The 14,412-nt window shown below is 42.0% G+C and overlaps 1 protein-coding gene across 1 annotated transcript in view; it reads right to left on the reverse strand.

Annotated features, from left to right (window-relative positions):
• The window catches only part of magi1b (membrane associated guanylate kinase, WW and PDZ domain containing 1b), a 212,018-nt gene that overhangs the window by 84,449 nt on the left and 113,157 nt on the right, over positions 1-14,412 (reverse strand). Inside the window, exons 3-4 of the mRNA XM_036151669.1 lie at positions 11,869-11,988; positions 8,810-9,046 (exon numbers count right to left, since the gene is read on the reverse strand). Of these exons, the coding sequence (XP_036007562.1) occupies positions 8,810-9,046; positions 11,869-11,988 (357 nt within the window). The remainder of the gene's footprint in view (positions 1-8,809; positions 9,047-11,868; positions 11,989-14,412) is intronic.

Here is a 14,412-nt window from a genome sequence, read left to right on the forward strand (position 1 = left end):
CACTGAGGTGGGAGTGTTTCGTGCTTTGACGTCTGTCTCCGTAGGTCAATAACTGTGTTAGAGGCCACATGCAGACTGTGTTTGTTGAACGTCAGCGGCACATACGGGGGGGGGCTATGCTAGCTAAAATGTCAAGTCTCTCCAAGAACGATGTCTCATTTCTGGATGATTAGAGCCAGCACTCGCCTGCAGCCAAGTCGCTCTGAATGAGCCACTGGTCAGACTGTGGAGGTTGTGGTTATGTTGATGTGGACCATTAGCTTTACTTCACACATGTCCTTAGACACTCTTTAAGCACACCAGAAGATTCAATGTTACTCTAGTAATGAAATACAAACAGGAAGGAGGTGTTGGAAAGCATTTTGTACCTAGATCATCCAGCTCTTCTGTATGGACCCCTTCTACTCAGAACGATGGACCGAAGCAGCATTGGATTGTTGTTGAAGAGAAAGGATGGGAATGACAGAGAGAAAAAAAAAAGACATCTGGGTATTAGATGGATGCAATAGCAAGAACTGGCCACTTGGTGGCAAAAGGTAATCAAAGTCAGTCCAGCAGCGTCATGTGATGGTCATTGTTTATAATACCACAAGGCATGTTTCCGCCATGTGACCGGATCTCTGTTATTGACACAAACCCAGGAACTAAAAATGTTGTTCAGGTGACTGAAAGCTGCACATTTATTTCTTATTAAAAAGTGCCAAACAGGTCGCAGAGGCCTGTAATTCCTGAACCATGAACCATTTGGCAGACTGAGGCGTGCTTTCCTGGGAAATGTTAAAAACAAGCATCATAGAGCAGCGCTGCCTACTTCTGTTGTCCAACACTGACACCTAAAGGTTACTGTGGAAACCTCCTATATGGATTATCCATCTGTAACATAAAAATTAACTATGATGTGAGATATTTCATAAAATGTCATCAATTTTGTTTAGTTATTTTTTCAAAAATTCCAGCACTGAAGTAGGAATAAGGAAAATTAGAGGTTCAATTGTGATTCAAATATTAAGAATATTTATAAGCTTGCAACATTGAAACATTGAATTTAAAGCATAAAATAAAGATTTTTCCCATAGTTATCAGTTCAATCTCATAGGTAATTCTGCTCACATACCATCATCTTCACATTCTTCCAGGGGTTTCTGAGGTTTGTCCAGGCACCGAGGGTCTAGCCAAGAGGTGGTCTTTGTGTTGTGGCTGAACAAACCATGATAGGACAAACACAGATAAGTTAAACAGTTCTTAATCATCATTAGTATTTGAATACAGTCACATTCGAGATGCAGCCATTTCTTCATATCAAAGCAGTTTAAGCCGACACTCTGCAGTAAGCAAAAGTTTTCATACCCTTTGAACCTATTCACATTTCGATTCGTTATAATTTTATACTAATATAAGTAGAACACAATTGCAAAGCCGAAGGGAAAAGCAGCCAAGAGGCCAAATGGGGATTTGGGAGGAGCTGCAGAGATCCAGAGCTTTGGTGGGAGAATCAGTCAACAGCAACACTATTAGTTATGCACATTTTAACCTTTTTGGAAGCATTTCAAGAACACCCCAAGACGTTTCTTTTGCAGTTTACCACAAAACCTGTAGTGGTCACAGAACGCATTTGGAAAAAGGTGATCCAGTCAGATGAGGTCAAACATAAAAGTCCAGCCTGAATACGCCGTCCCCGCAGTGAAGCGGGCGACGGCAGCGTCATGTTGATGCTGTTCTTCGCCGGTTGCAGGGAAGCCTGTCAGAGTGCGTGGGAAGACAGACTGAGCCAAATACAGGGTGATCGTGGAAGAAACTGTCTGTTAGGTGTCCCACAGGGGAATATTTCCCTTCATAGTCACACAGAGAGGAAAATTGTCTCTGCATATAACCCAACCCTTGGGGAGCAGTGGGCTGCCACGCTGAGTGGCACCTGAGGAGCGATCTGGGGCCAAGGGGTCTTGCTCAGGGACAAATGGTGGGGATCGAACCGGGTTCTTGCAGCCTTCTCAGAACACAAGTGTGCTGCTCTAACCAGAGTTTAGGCCATTTGGTAAGAAGAACGGGCAAAAAGTTGAGACAACGCCTGAAAGACATGAGTCTTTAACGGCGGTGAAAGTCAATCTTACAAAGCAAGGACTTAGGAGGGCTAATACAAGTACATGCCACAGTTTTCAGCGTTTTACCGGAAAATCATTGTATCCATCCTTCAACTTCAAAATAATGCACAACTGTGTGTGGGTCTGTCACATTAAATCCTAATAAAGGATTTAATGTGTGGTCCTTAGACCACTATGAATGTAAATAAGACATCATATGCCCATTCCTATTTCTTTTTGTATTTTTTGGTATTCTTTTTGATCCATTGTATATATGAAGATTCACTGTATATAACTGAATGCACCTTCCCTACTCTGCACCTTCTTTTATGAGCCGATGTGACGAGTGAATTTCTCCATTGTGAGATCAATAAAGACTATCTTATCTTATCTTAAAACATATGAAGTTTTGTAGTATTAGGTCAAAACAAACAAAAAACTTCAAAAGGGTATGAATACTATTTCCAAGGCTCTACTTACTTTAGAAGACAATATAATATGCTGAGCCTTTTTTTATTTATTCTCATTGTTTTTACATTTTCTTCATCTTCAGCTTAGACATGGACAAACAACATATTTCACCAAAAACTAAGAGCTGCTTTTACAAATATTTCAGCAATGTAAGGGAAGTTTTAGTTGGCTAAGGCAATCAGGAGACGTACAGACGGGGAAGATGTGACGTTAGGTCCGTGTTCTCTTACTCTATTAAAGTAGACCTCTCCGTTCTCGTGTGTAGGCCATCTCCAGTTGTCAGGCAGAGGTCCCAGCAGGGTCCTCCGGGGGCGGATGGCTCAGGTGAACGGTTTGTCTGCTGTGTGCTCTCCGTGGTGGCCGATGGTGAGGGGGTTGTCCAGCGTAGGACGGTCGCTATGGCGAGGGACGTAGGGGGCGCTGAGTGATGAATTCGTCTAAATCGCTAGATTCTCCTGTCGGAAACAAAGACAGACACAGATCGGTAATGTACGCATTTTGAGTCCAAACCAGCAGCGCCGTACGGAACAAAAGTAGACATTAAACACATGGAAATAAGGCCAACCAAACAGGATCGTCTAAAAAGAGAAGAGGGCCGAGTCCACTTTTCGCCTGAAGTGACATGAAACAAGTCACAACAGCTTTCAGCTGGAAAGCAAAAGTGTATGCTTTATCTGCGGTTCCCTACGTACAGTTGTTTGAATTACTTTACTTTTCCAGACTTCAATCAGCAGAGTTGTCAGATGAAAGCTACATTATGATTTGAGAACAGCTATTTCTATAAATGCTAGCTACAAAACCCTCAAAAAGCCCCAGGAACACAAATGGTGTTCTTAAAGTGGCAGTTAGTAATAATGACACACGGTGTTGCAAATCAGAACAACACACACATGATGCCTTTCACCGAGACCAGCCATTGCCTCACCTGAAGTTTTACCTCCACAGGACAGGTATATGATGCATTCTGGTCTATTTCTGGTCCGCTTCTCTTCCTGGCTTCCATGTTAGCAGTCTGCTGCTCTTTTGCCAACATAAAAACTAAATGCTGCGCTCTGTGTTGGAACCCTGGGAACTTTCATATGATTGGCAGACATTGTTGATGGAGAGGACCGATTGTTTATAGGGCATGTTACTTTAATCCCAGGAGACAAATGAGATCATTTAAGTTGATTTTACAGTAAATGTCTTACTTATTGCTCCTTCAAAAAAGGAAACCAGAAAAAAAAAAACAACTCCTGAGTGGTTATTGAATAGGCTTCTTCAGGACACCAGTTAGATTACATAGTGCAATTATAGCGCCAAGCAGAGCATCATAACTGCATTTAATCCTAGTTTTATAAATGTGATTATGTATTGCTGCGATGGCACTAACAGTGAACAAAACAGGGAAATGTAACAATCCAAACTATACTTTTAGTGTATGGGGTACGATGATAGCTTCGGTACTTGGCCAGTCCTGATGGACGGAAAATGAAGAAAGAGACGAACGGAGAAACAGACACAGGAGTGGACGTAAAAATGCAGGAGCGGAAAGATGAGTGAACCGACCGACACACAGAGTTTAAAATCTACAACATTCTGATAGTTTTCTGCTTTCAAAACTTCTCCTCACCAGGAAACCTCTCAACACTTTGCCAGACCTCTCACATCAGTCCCGCTGTATCCACTTGTCCTAAAGGCGCCCCCCCTCCCTCTCTCTCCGAAGCTTTGAAGACATTTACGTCACGCAGCTGAGGGGGAAGTTCACACCTAAGTCACAGCCTCTGAATTGTTAGCACTTAGCTTCCTGTTATCTCATCTTCACACTTGCACTTGACCAACAGCTATTACAGCTCCCGCAACCGCAAAAGGCGCCACAAACAACTTTTGGTCCCACCACTGGGAGAAAAAAAAACTAAACACAAACAGAAAAACACACAAGGCAGACACAGTATCAGTGCTGAGTCAGCAACCTTACTGGGGGTAATCACAAAGGACCACAAAAAGAGCTTTTTGCCAAGCTGCACTGTCAACATTAACGTTTTGCGTACATATCTTTGCAATTTGTAATATCATTTTAATTCAAATTACAGAGGTTGCTTATTTGGACGCTCTCTGCAGCTTGCAGCAAGATGGCACTATTTAACATTTCTACACCTTCCAGTACAGGCAAATAAATTCAAAACAAAGAAAAAGAAAAAAACAAAGACTCAAAAACTTACCATGAAAGAAGCTGCCGTGCTCCACTTGCCCCCTTTAAACTCTACAGAAATGTCTTTTCTCCACTTTCCTCTTTATATTTCTTCACAAAGCAGCAGTCTCTCCCATCCCAGTACCCAATCCTTCTCCTAGTCCCACCCCCACTCCCCCAAGGTCACTCCCCCTCTTTCTGTTATTTCCTGCCTACACCTCACCTCACTTCCACTCCCCTCTCATTTAACCCGTGAGTTCTCAGCTTCTCCTCATCTTCCTCCCACAGACGACGGGCGGCTAAAAATAAGAAAGCATTCCGAGCTTATAGTGCGTGCGCCGCACAGGAGGTCTTCTCAGGCTGAACGGATGCTGGATGGATGCGGTAAGCGTGCGGTACCGTCACCACATGCGCGTCTGTTTGTTAAAGGTGTCCACGGCAGTAACAGGAACCTTACAAGCCAAGCGTGAGCGACAGCGCCGTGCAACAGCAATCGACACCCCCTTTACCCTCCTATACTGCAATGTGGCAGGGGAAAACGCAAAACCTTTGGATATATTTTGTCAAATAGAAGGAAAACGATACATCCGTGCTGAAGAAAAGCATCCCCACAGCATGATACCGCTACTACTGTGTTTCACGGTGGGGGTGGCGTATTCAGGGTGGCCGCCACACATGCATGCACTACATACTGAAACCCTGAGTTCCTTTAAATCAAAGCTAAAAACCTATATAGAGTTGCCTTTAAATGTCAGTGTTGACGCACTTAGTCCAACTTGTCTTATACTGTATCTGACCAGCTGCTACTGTTCCAATGCCATGTCTGCTTTCGTCTGTAATGTTTTCTTTACTCTGTCATGCTTTTTTTCCGTTCATGTTCAGCACTTTGAATCGTCTTGTTACCTTCAACGACGGCTCCTTTTATACTCTTCCTTAAAGTCCAGTGCCGGACTAATAGTTGTCCTGTCAGCAGACTCTCCAACCTGAGCGCTGCAGCTCTTCCAGAGTTACCGTGGACCACTTGGCTGCTTCTCGGGTTAAAGCTCTCCTTTCCTGGCCAATCAGGTTAGGTATACAGCCATGCTATGCTAGATTTGTCGTTGTGCAAGACTTCATTTCAGATGACTGACTGAACAGTGAGGTGTTAGATATTCAAAGCTGCCTTCTAACCTAATCCCTGTTCTACGCCTCTCCACACCTACCGCAGACCTGTGTGGTCTTTATGATCCCATTTGTTCACTGATGCTCTCGAACAGACCTCTGGACCAGGGCTCACCAACATGGCGACCAGCACCAGTGAAGTAGCTCTCAGCTGGTGATCCCTGCTCTGGACACATGGAGTTCAACTACGATGAAATCACACCCAGGTGGGCTTTTTGCTCATTTGATGCCCTCTGTAAGGCCACACTGGATTGCATTTAGAGAGATCAGGGCAAACGGGGATCAGTATATAGAACATCCAGATTCTGATTTGCAAATAAGCTTAAAAACAAACATGATCTTCATGATCATTTCCCTTGTTTTCGTATAAATGCCCAATAGAATACCTTAGGCTTTGTGGTTGTAATGCAACAAACGTTCAAGGGGTGTTGACACTTCTGCAAGACACTGTTGTCCGGTGACTGATTATAGGCAAATTGTTGAAAGTTGGAAGTAAATCTATAAAACCAGTTAATTCCCGGTACAAACTGGGGGAAATGGGAGAGCTATACTGCACTCAGGGTCACCACCACAGGCAACAGTTAACAACCAAAACAGGATGTTAAGGTGAAACGAGGTATTCTGACAGAAGAATGAAAGAAGACGTGTATCTGGCCTCGCACCTCGTTAATGACAGTGATCTCTCCACACGGACGACTCGGGTCATCTGCTACAACCTCCAGACTGACGGCTGCGATGTCGACGCATTACAAAGAGCTCCGGTTTTTAGAAAACAGGTAGAAGAAGAACAACAACTAGGAATAATATCCACGACACTTAGATGTCAAGAACATGATGGGACTTTCACTGACCTACCTGGAGACCCTGAAACTGATTTGCATGAAAATACTTAAAGAAATGAGTAAAAACTGTTTTACTCAGACTCTTAATGCGAGTAAAACTTTGTAGCTTTGAGTACCCTGAAAGCGTTCTGCCCACAATCTAAATCAAATGTATATCTAATTAATTGAGGCCTAGCGCCATTAGGACGTGGCTTCAGATTGTGGTTCGGGAAACACTTTCAATCATCACTTATTAGATTTCTCTACTTTTCTCAGGCTAGGAAGCTGTGCAACGCAACAGAGAGTGTGTGGACAGCCGGGCAGAAAGAAGCCTGATCGTGTAGATGTCTCAGTGGTGGGCAGATGTCCGTCACGTTTAGTTTAACATTCAACAATCTTTTCAATGTTGATCCAGATCTAATACAATAACTCAAGCAATAGGACCGCAGGTGAGCAAAGCAATCAACCGTTCCTCTCGTTTAGTTGACTGGTCAACGATTGTCTTTCAAGGGCCGTTGTGCTGTTTTAGAGTAGAAAAAATATAATAATCCTCTACTGTCCCGCAGGAGGCAAATTTGGACGTATCAGTAGGAAGTAAGGGTCCATACATACATAATACTGTCCAGTTATTAAAAATGTCAGTCTGATTAAATGTGAACAACTGAGCCGGGTGACTCAAAAACAGCATAAATATGCATGAAGAACAGCAACAGACCATCTAGAAAAAGTTAAAATAGTAACTGGTTAGTTAATCAGGTTGGGGTGTAATAATAAGTTATTTCTGCTGCTGGCACTGAGCGGGTAAACCCTCCTAATGAAGCAGTGCCGATCAACGACAGCAGCCGCTGAACGTGGCGGACAGGCCCTGCTTTTGAAGAAGCCACGATTTCTACTGTTAAAACTATATTTAATGAGTCCGTCACAAGAACTACACTCAATAACTTTTAGAAAGTCCCAGAAAGCTCTGAGGTAAGGTGCAACAAAATTCAAAGAGATTTCACAGAAACACACGGAGGGTTTTCTTACTTTTGAGGAGTGAATAGAAAAGATTTGTTCAAATATAAGATCCACATGCATTTAGATAAATCACCTTGAGTGAGGTAAGTTATTCATTTCATAAATCACATCCAACCTATTACTTATGCAAATTCAGTTTCAATGTGGCATATGAAATTGATGGTTTTCCAACTAAATCTTGTTAAAATACACTTTTTTGAGCTACAAGTATATATATGTTAGAAAAAAAAAACTTTCATTTCAATTGCTTGAATATTGAATGAGCCCTTTTCAGGAAAAACTGGCTAAAAGTATCCAACAAACAAGCAATAGTTGATGGAAGAGGAAACAAATTATCAATGTAGGGCTGGGCGATAAATCGATTTAATCGATTAATTTGAATTTACAATTCTTTAAGATTTCATTTTTGGAAAATCTGGATTTTATTTTGCCAATACACTCATTGGGTTTCCATGAAGAGAACAGCATGTGATGCTGAATATATGTTTAGGCAAAATTATTGTCAAAATATTGTTAAGTGGAAACTTTTTTTTTTACCATAATACGAGGTACTTCATTTACTTATTTACTTTTTTTTTAACTTAGTTTGAAGTTCACAAGTGCAGTGAAGCCTGTTCTTAGCTCAATGTGTAATACCACTAGCAGCAAATGTTTTGTTATATTTTTATTGTTTATAATGGCACGGCTGCCATCTTGTTTTACAAGCATGCATCACAGCTTGTTTTTAGTTGCACTTTGAATTCAGGTCAATTCCCTGACGAAATACTTGACATAAAAAGCAAGGTTTTAAAATAATTTCTTTAATTTCTTTTTATGAAACAAAAAGGAGGGAAAAAAATTGATTATTCGGATTTGGTATGATAAAATCTGAGATTTATTTTTTAATCCATATCGCCAAGCCCTAGATCAATGTAACAACGCAAGACATAACCTCAAATTTGCATTTAAGTCTCTTAAAGGAACAACGTGTCTGCTCACTTTACTTAAAAAAAAAAAAAACAACATTTAATCATTTTATAAAGATCAACACAACCCAGCCAAATATAATGAACATACTGCTAACTCAGCACGTTTGTCTTCTGTGTACGTACCTGTAAAGCTGCTGTTCATATCAGGGAGGTCCTCGTCGTCCTCCAGTGGCTGCTCAGAAAGCCCTATTCCAGCATTTCGCATGTCATTGTAGAACTTGGCTCGTAGGGGAGTGGAGTTCTGCGAGCCCGGCAGGCTACCACTGAGCCCGTCTGACAGAGGGGCATCACCACCGCTACCGCCGATCACTTTCCCGCTGGGGGGCTGCACCGGTGGCTTGGGCGTCCCATAATAGTTGCCTGGGGAGCAACAAAATGGGAGGTCAGAGGTTGAAGCCACAGAAAAATAATCTTATGAGCCAGAGAACCGGAGTCAAAGGCAAATAAGCACTAACTCATCATCTACACCAAAGACAGTAATATTGATTTTTTTTTTTTTTTTTTTTTTAAATCAGATTCAATTTCGTTGATATTTGGTGATTTAAAACTGGACACAGATGTCAAAACAGTACCAAATAAGTAAACATTCACTTTTCCTTCAAAGTAATAAATAAAAGTGTTAAGAATTGCTATTTGACAACAAAACTGCAGCCAAGCTTTCCTCCAGAACTAATATAATGCAGGAATTTTCCAGGACAGACCAAAATCTGCTGAAATTTCACTTACACTATGTCCTCTATTGTTATATTGGAGGAGCCAAATAAAATATATTTTTATTTATTTGACTTTCAAAACACCATGTGATTTATGCCACTACATCGACGTCCCCATACAATTTTGTGCCGGCTGCGTCACTCGCCGTGTTCCTCCACACGAAGACGCAACGACACGCGCACAAAAGAACACACACAGCCCGCGCCGGAAAAGATGACGCAACCACCTGCAAAGCGAGCTAAAATATCTGCACGGTTTAAACGGCCCCACAGCTGTGAGGACAGCAGCACTCCCTTTTCAGCGGGCAGCAGCCATGAGACCCGCCCTCTTACAAGCAGCGAAAAATCAACACATCGCTGGGTGACATGTTTTGACCCCGCTTCTCTCCACAAAAAGGACCCAGAGCATCATCTAAAACACAGCAGGCCTGACTCGCATCCGTTAAGGTCAGAGTTTTCACAATAAGAACGAAACTGGGGACAAACGGCATCCATGGGAGACGCGATAAAGCCAACGCTTACACAAAAATACACAAGGCCCCATCATACATTTGCCAAAATGACATGTCGTCGATTCCCAAGAGTGTTGGGATAAATATTCTGTGGACTGAGGAGATGACAAACTATTTGGGAGGCGAGTTTCCTCTCATCTCTGGGATAAAACCAGAGAGGTTTACAAGTCACTTTTTCCAAGTCCACGTCAAGCCTCAAGCCTTTTGTCCCAATTCAAGGTCAGGCCTGAAGTCTGTAAATAAACATTGTCTCTTCAAATCCACAACAGCTAGTGCACCTCTAACCCTGCATCACTCTAGTTTAGGAATAAAAACCAGAACGGTTTGTCCTCCACTCTAGATTATCTCACTGACATTTGACACATCAGTTAATTTTAACTTCAGTTTTTACCAATGACTATTTTCACTTCTCTGGGAATGTTTGTCTGACACATCCATGCTGTCCCACGGTAATTGACATTGTTCTGTAAAATGACTGCTGTCTGTCTTTTTTTACCCGAACGTTTAGGTCTAAGGACTATTTGCACACTTTTAGCTTCTCAGGAAGGGTTGTCGCTGCATCAAACTGTTTGAACATGAAGTCTTGTTGTGTCGGTGTGTTATGTGTGAATCGGTTCATTCTGAACCGGTGTCTCGCCCAAATTTCATCATGGTTACATAACGACAACAAAGACTCTTAATTCTTCTTGATAGTTTGCCTCAAATCTATCAATTCTGATAAGCAAATGTGTCATCTTTTTAACTGATACCAGCAGGAAATATGCTTAAGACTGCTTTTTATCTTTTGTAAACTTGATTACATGAAGTATAAAGCTTAAATCATTCCACATTTCTGAATTAATGAAACAAAGCAGGGTTTTTTTTTTGTCTTTGTAATGATTTAGGTAACACCTGTCTTCATATTTTTCCATTCCATAATAACTTGCACTAAATAGGGTCTGGAGTATTTTCTTCCTACTTTGAGCTGGAGAATTTGTAATATTGGGAAAGTAGTCTTGTGCGTTTTGTTTCCTAATTGATATGGCGAGTCTTTTATGTGTCTACTATTGTGAAGCCACAGCTAACATGAACAGATTATTATCAGCCATTAAGATCCCATAATCCAGGAATGTCACTGGCTAATAATCAAGCGCATCCTTTCACAGTAAAACAGCTGCAGTGTTTATAGTTCTCACACCGGCCTCCTTTCACTCTTCAACACATCAGAAAAAACTGCGACGTGAGACTAGAGTCGGATTCTCAAACTGGAGTCACCATCTCTGCGTAAAACATCCATCCATCCATCCATCCATCCGTCCATCCATCCATCCGCCGGTCCGTCCATCCATCCATCCATCCATCCATCCATCCATCCATCCATCCTCTTCGGCTTATCCAAGATCAGGCTGCAATGGCAGCAGGTCCAAAAGGGAAACCCATACATCCCTCTCCCCAGAGACATTGTCCAGCTCATTCCAGGAGATCCCAAGGCGTTCCCAGTCCAGGATATTTACCCTCTCTAACAAGTTCTGGGTCTTTCTCAGGGTCTCCTACCGGTCCTTAGGTCATAATCCAAACCTTATGACCGTAGGTGAGGGTTGGGGCGTAGAGAGAGCAGTAAAGTACTTTTTGGTTTAGTTCTTTGTTCACCACAACAGACCAGAGAAGCATGTAGACCCAATCTGTCCATCTCTTGTGCTTCCGCTATCACTTGCAAATAAGAAATGGAGATACTTTAATAAAAAAAGAAAAAAACTACTTTGGGAGTGGTCTAGTTAAAGTCTGGACTCACAGTGATGTGAAAATGTCTTTGCATCATTCCTAAATTATTTTATTTTGTCATGTCCGTCTGAAAACATCAAACAAATTTAAATATTAGTAATTTAGAAATTTACTCAGATAGACATATATGCTCACATCAGCCTCACTGCCCGTCAGCGACATTATGTCCAGCAAAACGTGTGGTGTTAAAATTTACCGTCATACGTTCCAACTTCCAGCAGGGTTCCACTGTTCTCCAACTCCAGGAAGTCCTCTACAGAGAGGAAGTTGTAATCCACGCCGGGAACTTCACCTTCACGTGGGGAGCGAGTAGTACCTGGATGCCCAATCAAAGACAAGGGAATAAGTTAGTGGATTTGAGTTAGCAATAATATGGCTTCCTGTATGCTGTTAAACCACATCAACACTACTTCCTTAGTCAACACTACAACTCACAGCATCGATTGCTGCTAAACTAAAGTATTTGTTTAACAAAAATGAAAGAGAGAGAGAGACAAACACACACACACACACACACACACACACACACACACACACACACACACCCTCAGGAAATAACAAGAAGGCTAAACCGGTTACACCAAAGGTAGATTTAGAAATGTTGGCACATCTCAGTTAAAGTAAAGATATACATCCTACAGGGAGAACATACATAGATCGTCATTTTGGTTATACTACCAGCGCTAACTGCACAAACCGCCAAAATAGGAGCTTAAAAAAATGTAAAAATGTTAATTCTTTAATCCTGTTACATCCCGGATATTTAAATCATTTTAGTTTGTTTTCAAGGCATAGGTTTGCATTCCTGATATAAATAATTTATGACCAATTACGGTAGGAAGGCTTGAAAGACAGTTCTTTAAATGCTGTTGCTTCTTTATATATTCTAGTTCTTGCAGAGAAACCATAAATTAAAGCTTTACAAAACCTCTAAATGAAACACAATTCTATTCAGTGGTTCTCCAGATCTTTCCCATCACTGCGTTCTAATATTTTCTTTCACTCTGTCTTTTCTTGGCTATTGGAATTAAAATATTATGATAAAATATGGGCTGTGCTGAAGACAGCACCCGGAAAGTTGCACAAAATTATAAGCAGCAATATAGACACTGTTGGTGTAAAAACCCCAAAATGAACAAAGAGCATCAGATCTGGCGGTGAGTGGGGAAAAACAAGAATTTTTCACTCTACACCAAATGGAGAGTGAAACTGTGATCCTCTGTTGTATGCGGCCATTTGTTCACACAGGGTTAGGGAGTGAGAGCTACAGTGGCAACACCTTGTGTGATCCTGACGTATGTTTGGGGAAATTGTGAGCCCAGCGTGTGAATGTGTGTTTGATTTGGAACGCAGCCTGTGGGATTCACGCGGCCCCTTAGACGGCTGCTGATAGTCGGGCAGTCTGACAACGACAAAGACAGGGTTTTATTTTTATTTAAAATATTCCTCGGTCAGTTTTCACATCGTTTTCGATACATTTTGGCTCAATCGGAGCATGTTTGCACACATTCGTACAATAAGGCAACACTACGAACACCGCCACCCAGAGAGTCATTTACTCAGGCTTCTCACATGTTTTCATGCTCCCCTTTCTTCCATCTTATCTCCCGCAATCCCGTTGTGTCTTCTAAGTAATAAGCAGGTAAAAATAGACGTGTGGCAATGCGCTTTGTGACGACGGTGATAAATCACTGGTGTGTGCGTCCGCTCTCAAACAGCGGAGCATCGCAGTCACACCGGCGTGCGATGGAGTGCCGTCCATGTATGAAGACCATCACTTTCTAACACAAAGCAATCTCCACCGGCGTCGCCTCGATTACCAGGCTGTGACGGTAAGGGGCTGCGTTTCATGTGCATCACAAGACGTTAACTTTAGGGCCAAAGACCGACGTACGGCACAGGAAAAATGTGTTGGTTCCTGCGTTATTTGGATTCAGTCTAAATGGTTTCAGCGCGTTCATTTCGAGGCGCACGGCCTTCAAACGAACTGCCGCCTTAAAAATGTCTTCAGCCGACTGTCAGCTTATTTTATCCGCCCAACAATGGCCACCATTGATTCAACTCCATTTAGAGACCCCTCTTAGAAAACCAAATGGGAACTGGAACTGTGACCGGTATATTAAAAGGGGATAGAAAAGCAGGACCCTTGGCTTAAACCCATGGCTGAGACGCAGTTATCTCCTAAAGGCTGAATTCATTCACTACACCCTCGACACAAAAGCTCCTTTGACCAAGCTGTGAAATAAAGTGAGAGGGAAAGAGAGGTTCGGGATTTCTGGGACTACCGTCGGAGATTAGATGAGTTGAGTGACCAATCTTGTTGATGTTGACATCAGAAAAAAAAATAAGGCCAAAAGGCTGTCTTGGATGGAAAAAAATAAAATTATTTTCAGCTACTGGCACGAATAGTGAAGCCACTGAAGGTTGTTGTGAGGATAGTTATCACACACTGGCATTCTGATCACTAGAAATGGACTCGTCAGGGAGAAATGTTGCTTCCGAAAATTATTTTCTTTAAAAAATTCTGAAGAAAAGTACGTTTTTGGGTTGCTTGCTGATCGGTTTTGCTCTACGTGGACTCTGGTTTCCCAAAGAAGTTTTCTGTAACATTAGAGAAGTAGGAAGCGCCAGAAAGGTCCGACGGAGACGGAAAGAAAAGAGAAGCCCAAAATGACCTCAAATCATTCAATGACCTGTGAGAGCCCCGGCTGTTTTAATTTAAAAAAAAATATTAGTAAAA

This window comes from Fundulus heteroclitus, chromosome 20 (assembly GCF_011125445.2).
Source record: "Fundulus heteroclitus isolate FHET01 chromosome 20, MU-UCD_Fhet_4.1, whole genome shotgun sequence".
NCBI lineage: Eukaryota > Metazoa > Chordata > Actinopteri > Cyprinodontiformes > Fundulidae > Fundulus > Fundulus heteroclitus.